General features: G+C 36.2%; 1 protein-coding gene across 2 annotated transcripts; it reads left to right on the forward strand.

The window, feature by feature from the left end:
• The first annotated feature begins 22 nt into the window (after window positions 1-22).
• Window positions 23-16,644, forward strand: SLU7 (SLU7 homolog, splicing factor). 2 transcript variants are annotated; one of them, XM_036848294.1, is made up of 16 exons: window positions 23-118; window positions 2,158-2,343; window positions 3,215-3,368; window positions 3,712-3,792; window positions 4,088-4,252; window positions 6,334-6,402; window positions 9,190-9,237; window positions 9,430-9,561; window positions 9,826-9,923; window positions 10,091-10,158; window positions 10,293-10,432; window positions 11,277-11,438; window positions 13,851-13,955; window positions 14,114-14,185; window positions 14,300-14,413; window positions 15,063-16,644. In XM_036848294.1, exons 1-16 carry the CDS (start codon window positions 81-83, stop codon window positions 15,240-15,242), a joined length of 1,812 nt encoding a protein of 603 aa, XP_036704189.1. In that variant the 5' UTR covers window positions 23-80; the 3' UTR covers window positions 15,243-16,644. The 2 variants fall into 2 exon arrangements, with proteins under 2 accessions (XP_036704189.1, XP_036704190.1); XM_036848295.1 differs by having other exon boundaries at window positions 31-337.
• Window positions 16,645-16,968: the final 324 nt, after the last annotated feature.

Consider the following 16,968-nt stretch of genomic DNA (forward strand, 5'->3'; position numbering starts at 1 on the left):
TGGGTCGCCCGGAAGGTGCCGCAGGGGCTGCTGGGAGAGGGAGGAGGTCAGGAAGTAAACATTGATGGTCGGCTTCCTTCATGTCCGGCTGTCTTGGGGTCACCAGCGGCGGGACCGGGTAGGGAAATATTGTGAGAACTTGAAGAGGGAGGTGGGTGAGGGTGAAGAACCCCGAGAAGTGGACCAAAGGCTCCTAACTGTTACAAATATCCTCACGAGATTGATGAACGCCAGGTTGAGGAGGGAACGGGGACCTAGAAGGAAGCCGCCGTCCTAGGCCTCAGTCGTAGTACCTGTGCCCAGTCAGACCAGGACTGTGTCTTCAGTGGTTTTTAAAGTAAGAATTATAAGATGCCATTGGGGCTGAACTGTCTAGTACAGTAGCTGTTAACTGTTGTGGTTCTTAAGCACTTGAAATGTTGGCTAGTCTGAATACGTGTAAAATCCATATCAGATTTTAAAGACTTAGTCTTTCTAAGTCTAAACAGATTTTTTCCTATGTTGAAATGATAATATGTTGGGTATATTGGGTTAAATATTGCAAAAATAATTTTACCTGTTTCTTTTTACTTTTCTAGTATGGTTGTGGAATATTTAAAATGACATATAGGGCTGGCGTTATATTTCTCTTGGACAGCGCTGCATTGGAGGGTTTTAAGCTTGTGTAGTGGACATAATATGATCAAATTTGTGTTTTGAAAAAATAACACTGCAGTGTGGAAAACTGATTGGAGGGAATTGGAAGAGACTGGTAGGGAAAAGTATTAACACTAAGGTTATTGATAGTAGAAGTAGATGAATTAGAGTGATATTCAGAAGGTGAAAATAACATTACTTAGTGATGAAATAGGTGTGGGAATTAGCTGGAACACTTATGAAAAGGGATGGATGGTGGTGTCTTTCATCAAGAGAGGGAACAGTGGAAAAGGATTAGATTTCATAGAGAAGATTATGAATTTTTTTTTTTAGTTGAAGATTATGAATTTGAATTAAGATTTGTTGAGTTCAGGTTTCTCAGAGACATCTAAGTGGAGGTACTTTGAAGTAAGCAATTGGAATGTATTTATTGGAAGCTCAGACAAAAGGTCTGGAGTAGAGAAATAAATTGGAGAGCCAACAGTTGTATATCGTGGCTGTTGAAACCTTGGAAATAGATGAGCTTATCCTCTGGTGGAGTTTAGAGTGATGAAGGAGGCCCCAGGATTGAGCCTTGTGGAATCCAAAATAAAATAACTGGGCAGAAATGGATGAACTTACAAAGGATTCAGGAGAAGCAGCGAGAGGGGTACAAGAAAAACCAGGAGAGTATAGTGTCACATAAGCGAAAGGATAAGAATATAGTAAAAGGGGAAGGAACAGAACTGAAAAATGTCCAGAGGACTAGGCACATTGATAACTTAGTGGTATCTTTGGAGTGGGGGGAGGGGCGTGGGAGGTAAATCAGAGTAATTGAGAAGGGAAGCAGAAGATGAGGAAATAGAGACAATGAATATAGGTAAATCTTAAAGCATCCAGTCTTTAAGAGGAACAGAGATAGGACCCTACGTACTCATTAAGGGTTAGTGTGGTAGAAAAGTTTGAGACACATAAGTAGAGAAGAATTAAGGAATATATATGAGAGAAAGAGTCTCGTGAAATTTTAAATACATGTGTATGTCTCTCTCCATTTATAACTTAGAGTCGAGAGAAAAAGTGCAACAGTATATAAAGACTTTTGTGGAGGGGAAAGAGACCTTTCCCTTACAGATACTATGAAGAATAAGACATGAGTTGAAAAATAATTGATATTACAATTATAAAGGTAGCCTATACAGAATCTAAGAATAGAGATATTGTAGTGGGAGGGGAGAGACAGAATATGCTTGTTATCTCTATAATAAAAAACAATTAAAAATAAAATAATTTATATTAGAGTGAAACAATTTCCAACAAAGAAACTAAAAATAGTGATATAACTAAAGGGGGAGGAGAGATGAAGGAAGATAGGGACCTATGTTAGTGATTAATCTTGTAGCAAGAAGTTAACTAATAATGTCTAGAATATGAAACATTCTGTATAACGCACAGTATGTGTCATTAGAGTGTACTTTTGATAGTTTCACTGGTGAATTCACCAAGGGCAAGTTTATACTAATAGATATTTCTTCCTTTTCATAGAGAAGGCCAGATAACCATGTCAGCTGCAGCCATGGATGCAGGTAATGCGGCCACCCTTTCGGGGTCCAAAGAAATGAGTTTGGAGGAACCAAAGAAGATGACCAGAGAGGACTGGAGAAAGAAGAAGGAGCTAGAAGAACAGCGAAAATTGGGTAATGCCCCTGCAGAAGTTGATGAAGAAGGAAAGTAAGTACTTTAATTTTTTTTTGCAAGATCTGTTCAGAATTCAAATTCATGTCTACTTAGTTTACCAATTTCTCATCCTTTGCCTTGACAGGAAGCCATCTTTATCATTTACATCATTTTTCTTTTTATTTATTTTATCAAACTCATATGTATAAGGTTTAGTAATCAAATAATAATGAAGGACTTGTAATGAATAGCTATAGTCCTTTTCAGTTTTCCCACTCTCTCTGTCCTACTCTACACAAGTGACTATAGTTGACCCTTGAACAACACAGGTTTGAACTGTGTGGGTCCACTTATACTCAGATTTTTTTCAATAACTACGTGCAGTACTACACAATCTGCCATTGGTTGAATCCTCGGATTCCAAACCATGGATACAGAGGCCCGACTGTGCAGCTTGAGCATCTGCAGGTTTTGGTATCTGAGGCAGGTCCTGAACCAGTCCCTCTCAGATACCAAGGGACGACTGTACTTGTCAGTCTATTTTGAGTTTTTCTGGTTGATACCTCCACATCTCTAAATAACATACCTATACCATTATTATAATCAACTCTAGACATTATTAGTTAACTTCTTGCTCTGATACAAGATTAATCTCACTAACATAGGTCCCTATCTTCCTTCATCTCTCCTCCCCGTTTAGTTATATCACTATTTTTAGTTTCTTTGTTGGAAATTTTTTCACTCTAATATAAATTGTTTTCTTTATTTTTAATTGTTTTTTATTTTAGAGATAACAAGCATATTCTGCCTCTCTCCTCCCAGTACAGTATCTCTATTCTTAGATTCTGTATAGGCTACCTTTGTAATTGTAATATCAATTATTTTTCAACTTCATTCTGTTAAAAAAAATTTTATTTTATTACAGAGACATCAATCCTCATATTCCTCAGTATATTTCTTCAGTGCCATGGTATATTGATCCCTCAAAAAGGCCTACTTTAAAGCACCAGAGACCACAGCCAGAGAAACAAAAGCAGTTCAGCTCATCTGGAGACTGGTACAAGAGGGGTGTAAAAGAGGTATATATGCAACCTGTATATATGCATGTGAAAACGGAGATTTTATTTTAAGAACTTAATATAAGAACCTCTAAAGCAATACTATATAAAGTAGAAACAGATTATATGACCTTTTATGTGGTATTAAAATTCACAATACATACTACTTTAACGTCTATATTTTATAAATTTGATATTGCTGAAGTCTTTAAACCTTCTCATTTATAAAAGTGGAGATTCTAACTGGTTTTCCTCTTAATGAATAAATCATTTCACTAGACAATATAGTAATGAGAGCCAAAGTTATTTTTAACTTATTCAGATAAATAAAAATTTCCTTGTTTTTCTTTACATCCATTTATAGAATTCCATAACTACTAAGTACCGCAAAGGAGCATGTGAAAACTGTGGAGCCATGACACACAAAAAGAAAGACTGCTTTGAGGTAAGTTCACCTTTGAGAATTTTGGAAACTGTTGTCAGAGAGTCTCCTTCTTTATTCCTGTCAGAGAGCTTCATTCTGTTTTTTTAATTACCTATATTTAGGTACAATTTAAATAAAAATTAATTTGAATGAAATTAGTTTAGCATCATCAAAACTTTTGCTGGAAGACTAAATGATAATTGAATAAACCATAAAGTCCCATGGTATGTTCACATCCACTCTGTAAAGATTATATGAAATTTTCCTCTGGGCTATAGATACTTAGGAAAAGATTTAATCTTATTCTATTTTCCAGAGACCTAGGCGAGTTGGAGCAAAATTTACAGGTACTAACATAGCTCCAGATGAACACCTCCAGCCTCAGCTGATGTTTGACTATGATGGGAAGAGGGATCGGTGGAATGGCTACAATCCAGAAGAACACATGAAAATTGTAGAAGAGTATGCGAAAGTTGATCTGGTGAGCACAGTTCACTGCTTTCCTGCTATCCTTAAAGAATGTACATTTTGCTGTATCTCTAATTTAGCAACTCTATTTTTTGAGTCTTCAAGCAGTATAAAAATGATGGCATTTTTATTATTGCAGTAGTCGTAAGCCTAATTGAATAGTGAAATAAACAGTGTGCTAGCCCTATTTGGCAGCAATTTCTTTTTATTTCATTCTTGTATTGTCCTTTACTCCATGACTTAGGTTGCGAAAAATACTGGCAGCATTAGAACAGATTAGTGTCCAAAGCTTTTTCCTTTCTTTTATAAACTCTTGGCCCCCAGACTATATCTTGCTTATGGGCCTTTTTTTTTTTAATATAAATTTATTTATTTATTTTTAGCTGTGTTGGGTCTTCGTTTCTGTGTGAGAGCTTTCTCTAGTTGCGGCGAGCGGGGGCCACTCTTCATTGTGGTGTGCGGGCCTCTCACTATCGCAGCCTCTCTTGTTGCGGAGCACAGGCTCCAGACGCGCAGGCTCAGTTGTTGTGGCTCACAGGCCCAGTTGCTCTGTGGCATGCGGGATCTTTCCAGACCAGGGCTCGAACCCGTGTCCCCTGCATTGGCAGGCAGATTCTCAACCACTGCGCCACCAGGGAAGCCCCTGGGCCTGCTTTATAGTTGTCTCACGTAGCATTTCAGGGTGGGGGAAGGGGAAGAGGGTAAGTCGTTTCAGAAAATTGAATTTTATTTTAACTTAACCTAAATTTTTTCTGTTATGATTTCACCTACTCACTCCCATTTTTTAAAAACCATAGTCACATTGCTGTTTTTGGTTTTTTTTTTAAGTAGAGTTAACATTTAAAATCATGGGATTTCACATAAAAATCTGAATTTTATCTTTTCTTGAACAGTGAAATACGTGGTAATCCTGGGCCAGCCTGGAAGGGTCAGTCATCTGGAGTCAGATGGCACCTCGTCAGCAGGGATTGTTCTCTGCAGTTTACCCCTGGTGGTGTCTAACTCAGTTTACATTAATGCCTGGTTCAAACAGGAGTTTGTAACTCCTGTTTAAGTATGGCTGATTGAATCCAACTCATTTTCATTTTTTGTTTTTTGGGGTTTTTTTTTTTGTTTTTGGGGTTTTTTTAACTTAATTTTTTTATATAACAGGTTCTTATTAGTTATCTATTTTATACATATTAGTGTATATATGTCAATCCCAATCTTCTAATTCATCTTGTTTTTTTTGTTTTTTAATTTAGTTTTTTTTTATTGAATGAAAGTCATTAAATTCTACAGTGCCTTACAATTTTCAAAAGTTTCACAGACGTGATTTCGTATAATCCTATAATAACCCCCCCTTTTTTTAAATTTCCTACCCTTCTATTACCCCTCCCCCCTTTCCTCTTCCCATTGGTAACCACTAGTTGTTTCTCTATGAGTGTGCTTCTTTCTTGTTTTATTCAGTAGTTTGTTGTATTTTTTTAGATTCCACGTATAAGTGATATACAGTATTTGTCTTTCTCTTTCTGACCTATTTCACTTAACATAATGCCCTCCAAGTCCATCCATGTTGCTGCAAATGACAAAATTTCATTCTTTTTTCTATGGCTAAATATTCCATTGTATATATATATTCCACACATCTTCTTTATCCATTCATGTTTTTTTTTAATTAATTTTTATTGGAGTATAGTTGCTTTACAATGCTGTATTAGTTTCTGAGGTACAGCAGAGTGAATCAGTTATACATATACATGTATCCACTCTTTTTTAGATTTCCTTCCCATTTAAGTCACCACAGAGCACTGAGTAGAGTTGGGGGGTTTTTTGTTCGTTTAGTTTTTGGCCGCACCACATGGCTTTTGGGATCATAGTTCCCAGACCAGGGATCAAACCCAGCCCCTCGGCAGTGAGAGCGCGAAATCCTAACCACTGGACCACCAGGGAATTCCTTGTAACTCCTGCTCTTTAGGAGCCAGAGGTCTAGAGCTACAAAACATGACCTTGTCCAGTGACCTTTTCTGAAAACAATAAACTTACGCATTTTACGCATATAAAAATTAAATGTTCACTTGACTAAGTAAATTTCAAATGTTTCTTTTTTCTTAGGCAAAACGAACGCTGAAAGCCCAAAAACTCCAAGAAGAATTAGCCTCAGGAAAATTAGTGGAACAGGCTGTAAGTAATAAAAATGATCATTAAAAAAAAAATTCAAACTCTTAGTAAACAAAAAATGAAGATTGAAACAAAAAATTCATTTTATATCTCTCCAGTTAGAAAAGATTTTAGGGAGAGAGAAGTGCTATCGAGGGGAAAGAGTAAAACTGACTTGGAGGGTTCATGCGACTATAAGTTGATGTAATCATTTAGGAGAGGATATTGCCATAAAACATTTATGTACCTTTTCTGGAATTAAATTAGTAAATCCATCCATCCTAAATTTTTTCTAGTATTCAGAAAAGTCATTATGCACAAAGATGTTCATTGCAGCACTTTTTACAACAGCAAGAAATTGAAATAGTGTAATAGGGAATTAGTGAAGTGAGCTATCCTTGCTCTGCATGATAGAATGTAAAATGACTTTTATCAAAACTTTGTAACAACACTGGCTAACACTTATATTTTAACGACACATGTAAAATATTACAATATTACCACACAGGGAAGACGACCAGAACACCAGTTCTCATTTAATACAGAATTAGTGAATTTTTCTTTTTATTTATTTATTTTAGTATTTCCCACATTCTCCATAATGAACATGTAATAATTTTATAGCTAGGCAAAAAATTTTCAAACTAACAAAAAAGATGTATTGCAGACAGGTTTTTTCCTTTTTTTTTTTCCAGTCAGTCAACTTAACAGAGTATATTATACTTACTAGAGTTGTGAAAATTTCTTTTAACAAATTAAGGGCATAAGTAAATAATAAACATTTTCGAGTTGTCGAGTTTAAACTTCTAAAAGGGACCCTTAGCAAGTATAATTACAAAGAAAACACAACTAAGTAAGTTAATCACCAAGTGAGCAGTCACAGAGGCTACCTATCAGGCAGGTTCAAAGCACAAGTTAACAGACAGATAATGTTAAAACCCAGCTCTGCCCCTGGCTAGCTAGGTGGTCCTAGAAAAATTAATTTGCCTCTCTGAGCCTCATTTGACCATCTCTAAAGCAGAGATAACAACACGTACCCCGGCCAGGAGGTTTAGCATACGTATCACAGAGTAAACACTTGGTAATTGGTAGCTATTGTTGTTAATCATTACCAACTCTGGAAAAAAGAAGAGGGCCTTTTTCTGTTTTTCTAACATATTCTTTGTTGTTGTTTCTTGTAAACATAATTTATTTTCCCAGTAAGCATACTTACTGGGAAAGTAAGTATGAATTTTGCCCATTTGGATATGAAGATTAACTGCATATAGTAGAGCTATGTCTACTATAGAGATTTAGCTGTCTGTGTAGCAATATAAATGTCCTTTGTTGAACTAGCAACTTGTAAGAACTCCAAAAAAAATATTTTTTAAAAAAATTCCCTATTTTGAAGGCACCACATATTCAGAAAAAATACATAGAAAATTATAAAGAAGAAAAATATCCCCTATGTTAACTATTAACATTTTCAAGTAGGCCTTTCAGTGTCCCAGTCCACCCCGGATGTGTGTAATTATCATACAACATGTTTTTTAAATGGATTCATCTTTACATACTCATTTATCACCTACTCCTTCAATTTTACAATATACAGTGCAGTGAGGACTTGTTCTCCATATCATTAAATGTAGACCTATAACATTTATTTTTATATAAATTCACATGGTTCAGTAATCAAAATAATTTAAGAAGATAGATGTGCCTCCATCCACCCTATCTCTAAACCTCACCCCCCATAACCATTTTTATTTTTCTTACAGATCCTTTCAGAGTTTCTTGTGTAAATACAAAAAAATACAAATATGTAATCTTATTCCCATCTTTCCCTCTTTTTTTTTTTTTCCAAAAAAAAAAAAAGGTAGCAAAGTATACGTGTTTTTCTGCACCTTGGACAGAATGACTTTAATGGTTGTTCAGTGTTTATTGAGTGCAATAATTTATATAACCAATCATCTCTTGTTGATTTGTTTTTTCCCAATTATTTGTACAACACACAACACTAGATTCTTATAAGTCTTTATATAATAGACATTTTTTCTTTATGATAAATTCCTAAAAGTGTAATTGTTGATGCACTGAATATGTATATGTAAAATTTGATGACTTATCACTTAGCTAGCATTCAGAAAGCCTGTACAAATTTTTGCTTCCACCAGTATACCATATAAATATTTTTTTATACACACGTTTCCACATCCTCCCACTAATGGTATAAGGTATTCTTTTGAACTTGTGAAGCCTTTTTAAGACATGATGAAGTACTGAGCACTTTGCTCTCGGCATTTTGTGGTTAGAGAATATCCTGACCAACTGCTAATGAAGAAAGTGTCTTTGAGGCGAGGATTTCGCATGCTTCTTAAATCACAGCGTGTTGTCACCTGAGTAGATTTCTTCATTGCCTAAATTTTACAAAGGCTGTTTTGGCTCTAAAGATACTTATTACATGATCCTGGTAACTTTTCTTTTTGGCCTTAATAGAAAAACAGTGAAGTTTTAATGAAAATGTTATGTCTGAAGATGAACACATATGAAATGAATATTTATTAGGTATACTGATCAACTTAATCTTTCTATTACGTTTGTGTGATTATAGTCCTATCATCAATGAAAATTTTGGATTTGTAGACAGCCTAATAAAATTATTCACAATGACATACTTGTATTAAAAACTTACGTGCTCGCTACAAGTGAGAAATATGAGAATTTGTTCAGTTAAATTTGTTATATTATTTTAACTATGTTTTTAAAGTGTTAAATAATCAGTTGATTCAGTGGAATACAATCACAAATTCATTTCCTTCTTTCGTGACACAGAATTCTCCAAAACACCAGTGGGGAGAAGAGGAACCAAATTCTCAGACGGTAGTAAATATATGCCCTATCTGGATATACATTAAATTTTTAAATTTCTGATGGCTAATATTAATAGTAATATATAATTCATAATAATAATAGGTTTAAAGAACAGTGAGTAAGGGTTTGGTTAAAGGGAAAACAAGAACTAGATGCTGCTCTTTTCTTAAAAATTTTTTTTCCTCTCTCTTCCTCTTTCAGGAAAAAGATCATAACAGTGAAGATGAGGATGAAGATAAATATGCAGATGATATTGACATGCCTGGACAGAATTTTGACTCTAAGAGACGAATTACTGTCCGGAATCTCAGGATTCGAGAAGATATTGCAAAAGTAAGCCTTGCCAGCTCAACATACATATTCAAAACATGTTTGTCTTCCCAGCCTAAATTTTGTCTACTAATATGGTATCTCGGTAGTATATGGGCAATTTAGTGAGTCATTCCAAGATTAGGTGTCATTCCGGTTTTCTTTATCTTCACCTGTACCCCAGACATGCACACACACATTTAATTGACTCCTCCTACTAGTCTGCTGAAATCTTCTTTGATGAAAGTAAACATTAACACAGTCTTAAAATATTTTTTTCCTTCTAAGTATTTGCGGAATTTAGATCCAAATTCTGCTTACTATGATCCCAAAACTAGAGCGATGAGAGAGAATCCCTATGCCAATGCAGGAAAGAATCCAGATGAGTAAGTACCAAGTTCAATGTAAAGATTTCAAGGGAGGGGAGGGGAGCTTTTATTCATAAACCACAATCTGAATTAAAATGAGCATCACCTATGGTCAGGTCAGAAAAGAATTTCCTTAAAGAAATCAGTCTCTGAAACAGTTTTTTTTTTTTAATTTGTGTTTACAGAGTGAGCTACGCGGGGGATAACTTTGTTAGATACACAGGTGATACCATTTCAATGGCTCAGACACAATGTAAGTGTTTTCTCTATGTCAAGGTATTTTATATCAGCTCGTAAGAAATTTGGGGGCATTTTTTAAAGCTTGTTTCCAAGAAGCATGAAAACAATGTAGGTGACAGCTCATTACGATGTTTTTAATTACCCTAGTGTTCGCTTGGGAAGCCTATGACAAAGGGTCTGAAGTGCATCTGCAAGCTGATCCTACAAAACTAGAGCTGTTGTATAAGTCCTTCAAAGTCAAGAAAGAAGACTTCAAAGAACAGCAGAAAGAAAGCATCCTGGAAAAGGTAATTTTGACCAGACTGCTAAAGGAAAACATTCCTTAAATAGAAATTACCAGTTAATAAACATTTGATTTACATTTGGAATACAATATACAGTTCATTGTAATCCATCAGGATTAGTCCTGTCCTTCCACTGATGCAATCAATTGGTATACAGTATCAGTGTAGCTATATCAGTGAGCTTTTGCAGCAAAACAAATCACCTCAACATGTAATAGTTTAAATAAACATTTCTCATTTCTCACCATTTTGTATGTCAGCTGGGTTTCCTGGTCTGAGTCTGCCTATCTGAAGCTGGATGATCTAGAATGGCCTCACTTTGGTTTCTAGCAGTTAGCAGTCCTCATCTGTCCTGAGAAGGCCTCACCTGGAACATCTCATCTCTGCCCCACATGGGTTCTTATCCTCTGATAGGTTAGCCCAGCTTCTTTACATGGCATTCTCAGGATACCAGAAACTAGCAACAAAGTGTGCCCCAGTGCACAAGTGTTTTTCAGGTCTTTGCTTACATCATATTTGCCAGTGTTCCATATGCCAGAACAAGTAGCGTGGCCAGGCCCAGATTCAAGGGAAGGAGCAGCAAAGTCATGTGGCAAATGGGCATGCACACAGGATAAGGGGAGTTTTATGAGCATTTTGTAATCTACCACACTCAACACATGAATAGCAATTGAGACATCTTTTATTTGCCTTTGAAAATTTGGTGACATTTTTTTCACTGTGTTTTGTATAACAAAGCCCATGAAGAACAGTCCTCTAATCTTTCTGATTGGAAATAAACCCTTCAGTAGAGATTTGAATGCCAATCTTTGTAAAATGTATTTAATAATGTTCAATGTCCTTTTAGTACGGTGGCCAAGAACACTTGGATGCCCCTCCAGCTGAACTGCTTTTAGCTCAGACCGAAGACTACGTGGAGTACTCAAGACATGGGACAGTCATCAAAGGACAGGAGCGGGCTGTTGCCTCCTCCAAGTATGAGGAGGATGTGAAGATCCACAATCATACGGTATGTGTTGAACCAGAATCATTTTTGTGTCCTTGTTAGCATTTTGCTCTGGATTGTATTTTTCATTAGTAAGTCATTGTTGTGTTTCGTTCTGTTTTTTGCATTTTAACTTTGTCTTATTGTTAAATACAATTTTTAAAGGTTATACAGCATTTACAGTTATTACAAAATATTGGCTATGTTCTCCGTGTTGTACAGTACATCCCTGTAGCCTGTCTTACACCCAATAATTTATACCTTCCACTCCCCGACCCCTATATACTGCCTCTCCCCTCCTCCCCACTGGTAACCACTAGTTTGTTCTCTATATCTGTGAGTCTACTTCTTTTTTTGTTACATTCACTAGTTGTATTTTTTAGATTCCACATGTCAGTGATATCATACAGTATTTGTCTTTCTGTGTCTGACTTATTGCACTTAGCATAATGCCCTTCGAGTCCGTCCATGTTGCTGCAGATGGTAAAATTTTGTTCTTTTTTATGGCTGAGTAGTTTGCCATTGTATATATGTGCCACATCTTTATTCATTCATCTGTTGATGGACATTTAGTTTGCTTCCATATCTTGGCAATTGTAAATAATGCTACTATGAACACTGTGGTGCATGTATCTTTTCTAATTAGTGTTTTTGTTTTTATTAGATATATACCCAGGAGTGGAAATGCTGGGCCATATGGTAGTTCTATTTTTAGTTTTTTGAGAAACCTCCATACTGTTTGCCACAGTGGCTGCACCAATTGCTGTTTTATGGAATTTTCCCAAAATGTGAAAGAATACTATTATTTTCACTCATATACCCACCATCTAGATTCAAATTTTTTTTTACAGATCACCATATACACTTTGTTTAGAAGAGTGTGTGTGTCTAACTGTATATTTTTTTGACTGAAACATTTGGAAATTACAGATATGACATTTCACCCATAACACTGTATCATGTATCCTAAAATTAAGGATGTTCTCCTATATAACTACATTACTATTATCACACTTCAGAAAATTGACATTAATGCCTTAATATCACCTAATCTCTAGTCCTTAATCACATTTTCCAAAATATACCCCAAAATGCCTTTAAATAGCTGTTTGGGTTTTTTTGGTTGGAGTGGGGATAGTTGTTTTGTGCGTGAGTGTGAGACACAGAATCCAGTCACAGCTTACATTTATTTTGATTGTTATTTGGTTGTTATCTCTCTTTTTTCTAGCATGTATCTCCCCTTTTTCATGACAGTGACTCTAACAGATCATGCCAGTTATCTTGTAAACTGTCTCATATCCTGTATTTGACTGGTTCCTAGTGATATCATATAACTTATTCCTGTATTCCCTGTATTTCCTATAAACAGGAATTCAGATCTAAAGGCTTGATTAGATATAAGTTAAATATTTTGACAGGAGCACTTCATAGGTGATACAGTATATGTCATATTGCATCGCATGATAAAGCATATAATTTGCTGTACTTTAAGTACCCAAACTACACTTGTCTCTCTAAATAAGAGCCAAAAACCTAGCCACCTAATAGGAGCTAGGCCAGTAATCATAGATGAGTGAAATGAGCCAGGCAAATTTTATAAACTAGAGAACACAAGCCCTGTCTAACAGGGGCATCCACTGGTCAGCAACAGCCTATTATTGACAAGTGGGAATGTGGGCCCAGAATTTCCCAGTCCTCAATTTTTCAAGAGAAGTCAGATAGCCTAAATTTTTTAATTTTGGGGGGGCACAGAATGTAAGACAGTTGTAACCACACCTTCTCCCTGTTAGCTAGCCCTAGTATCCCCATAATTTTCCTCCTTTTATCACCAGTATATGAGAATAACCAACAAGGACCTACTGTATAGCACAGGGGACTATACTCAATATTTTGTAATAACCTATAAGAGGAAAGAATCTGAAAAAGAATATATATATATATATATAACTGAATCACTGTGCTGTACACCTAAAACTAACACGACATGGTAAATCAACTATACTTCAATTTTTAAAAACAATCTAATTAATGATAGAATTAACAAAAAAAAAGAAAGAAAAACAGTATATGAGAGACCCTAGTTTCAGGTTTTTTTTTTTTTTTTTTTAATATACATTTATTTATTTATTTATTTTTGTCTGCGTTGAGTCTGTTGCTGTGTGCGGGCTTTTCTCTAGTTGCGGCGAGCAAGGGCTACTCTTCAATGCGGTGTGCGGGTTTCTCATTGCGGTGGCTTCTCGTTGCAGAGCACAGGCTCTAGGCACGCGGGCTTCAGTAGTTGTGGCACACGGGCTTAGTTGCTCTGCGGCATGTGGAATCTTCCCAGACCAGGGCTCGAACCCGTGTCCCTTGCATTGGCAGGCAGATTCTTAACCACTGCGCCACCAGGGAAGTCCTTCAGGTTCATTTTTAAATAACCTCTCTGTCTCTCTGCAGCATATCTGGGGCTCTTACTGGAAAGAAGGCCGATGGGGATACAAATGCTGTCACTCTTTTTTCAAGTTTTCCTATTGTACTGGAGAAGCTGGGAAGGAGACTGCTGTAAGTAATTGTCCTCTAGTGCTTAAGGGTGAACAACAGCCAAAGCTCTTAAGTCAAAATTTGTATGAAACATATATTTTTATGTTTCAAATTTTAACTTTTTCTTAGATGACTGGTAACTATGACTCTCAAGTTAGATTACATATATTTTTCCACAGAATTCAGAGGAGTGTATTATAAATGATACAATTGGAGAAGAATCTGTGAAAAAACCTCAGACCCTTATGGAGGTAAGTCCATGATCAGTTGTCCTGAATTTTTAAGTCTTGGAGGGAGGACTTTAAAACTTGTGCTAGAACTTTGTTTTTGCATTAACAACACTATATTTGCATCCTCCCAATCAGATGCATCAGGAAAAACTAAAAGAGGAGAAAAAGAAGAAAAAGAAGAAGAGGAAGCATCGAAAGAGCAGTTCAGAGAGTGATGACGAAGAAAAGAAACATGAGAAATTGAAAAAGGTACTTTGTGAAGGCTAAATAAATAGTAAAAGTGACCGCAGCATTCTTTATTTGTAGGGACCTTAGGAAATTATCTAGTCCTATTTACAAGGTCATTTTAAAAATGAGCAAATGAGCCCCTAGTCTGGGTGATTTGCTCAGGTCACCTACCAGTTGTAGAATATGAGTAGAGATTTTGTGTGTCTCGGTATAGCCTGCTTCTTGAACTGTTTGTTGAATATCACTAACGCACAGAAGAAAAATGCTTGGTATAGTTGTTATTGTAGAGTTATGACATGTTCCCCAGAGAGACTTGCCATCTGGCTCTATAATTTGTAAGTTTCAGCAAGTCTTGGGAAAAGTCGGAATTGCAGTCTCCACCAAAAAGCATCAGTTGCCGGCTTCTGTCAGTAAAATAAACCTCATTCAATTTTCGTTGTTAAATAAAATTTCTTTGAAATTTCATTGAAAATGTCATAGAATGTTTTGTGGCCAAATAGTGATTAGTTGTAGCTTGACAGCGAAAGGGCTGACTCCCAAGCTCTTCCAGGCAATCTAGGTTTTTGATGTAGTAGTTCATACTCAGTGGGGTCTTCTGGTACTCTACCACTTTTGAACAAAAGAGATCTGATGTAGAGCCATGGTACTCATGTCTTTCTTCTCACTATAGGCACTGAATGCAGAGGAGGCCCGTCTTCTTCATGTCAAGGAGATCATGCAGATTGATGAGAGGAAGCGGCCTTACAGTAGCATATATGAAACTCGGGAACCCACTGAAGAGGAAATGGAGGCCTACAGAATGAAACGTCAGAGGCCAGATGACCCCATGGCCTCCTTCCTCGGACAGTAGTAACTGGTCACAGATGGTCACCGAAGATAGACTCTGCTGATACATTCTTTTAGATTCTTGCTGATGATTATCAATAGAAAAATCTGTATCTACTCTCCTTGCTGCCTGACTTTAAAGCATCCAGAAGACTTATAGTAAATTCATTCCTTTCCACACTGAAGAAACAGAGAAGAAAAAAAAGCGGTACATTAAGTGCAGATTAAGATTTTATTTCCAATTTTATATTAGTGATGTGGAAAAAGGTCTTGGCTCTCCACCTATCACAGATATCTTAACATTTATTTATTAAGTTTCAAACTTTATTTCCTCAATTTTTATGGCCCTTTATGTAGTGTTAGCACTCATTTTGAAGGCAGTTAGTTACTCTTTCTCAAAACAAGGGCTTCATTTTTTTTAAATTAGTAGTAACTATAACTGTAGTTATTTGATAATCATTTCTTCTTGCCTTCTCAGATTTTTCTGATCTAAAGCTAATATCCTGTCTTGAGCTCTGGGTTACTGAAAGGACTGTAGAACGTGTGAAAACTTTATCCCTGATGTCAGTCTGTGTAGTAATAATTCTGTTTTCCACTTGGTTATAAAATTTTGATTTTCAGAACATTTCCTTGTACCTTACACTCAGAACTAAATGCGTTAGCCTTTGCATGGAAAAAAAACTATTTTCTCACCCTTGAGTCAGTGTTAGTACTAGGTCTTTTACCATTCCAGACATGAGTGTTTAGACGCAGAAATCCTTTTCTTTAGCACAGAGGATATGGTCTGTGATACTAATTGCTGTTTTAATTGTGATTGCCTTTATATAACAGTCATGAATATTAGATTTTTAAAAGATTGTAGAATGTCTCTTGTACCTAATCTTCATAGCCAGCAGGTGTCTCTGTAAAATTTGCAAAAAAGCAAAACCTGAAGTTGAACGTTTCTTCAAAGAATTACAAGTATAGCTTGTAGGGCTATTAGTAACTGAGATCACCACGATTTTTAGCCTTCTTCTAAGAACACTGTGAAGATAGTACTGACAGTGAGAGTGGGATCAGTGAAAACAGCCTGTTTAAAACCCCTGACACAAGGATATTGACTTTTAACAGCTCACTGGCTTTTCTAAACTACCAAAACCCACTAGAATATTGCATTAAGTTAGCATCTCAGAAATAGTGCTGGTGGGAGAGTAACTGAATCAAATTGTCAAGTTCTGTGGATATACATGGTATCTAGATTCAGACCAGTATGAAATTAAAACAACAATGCAAATACATCGAATTCTTACCTACTTTAAGAATGTCAAAAATTGACGTTTTCATATTCCTACCTTAACATAGGATGGTTCAACATAGTCTGATATTAGTGTCTATTTTGTATTTTATTTATCTTTTGTTAATAAAGATATATAACTGAGAATACTTAACTGTGAGTGGTTTGTAGCATTATTTCAAATATTTGGGGACTTCCCTGGTGGTCCAGTGGGTAAGACTCCACGCTCCCAATGCAGGGGGCCCAGGTTCGATCTCTGGTCAGGGAACCAGATCCCGCATGCATGCCGCAACTAAGAGTCCACATGCCACAACTAAAGATCCCGCGTGCCGCAACCAAGACCTGGCACAGCCTAAATAAATAAATAATATTTTAAAAGAAAACAAAAAACAAATACCTGGCAGAAAAGTGATCTATAGGACTGGCAGGAAGCCTGGCTTAGCTTCTGTGCATTTGAATTAGAAAATTTCAGGAGGGA

Source organism: Balaenoptera musculus, chromosome 3, assembly GCF_009873245.2.
Source record: "Balaenoptera musculus isolate JJ_BM4_2016_0621 chromosome 3, mBalMus1.pri.v3, whole genome shotgun sequence".
Taxonomy (NCBI): Eukaryota; Metazoa; Chordata; class Mammalia; order Artiodactyla; family Balaenopteridae; genus Balaenoptera; species Balaenoptera musculus.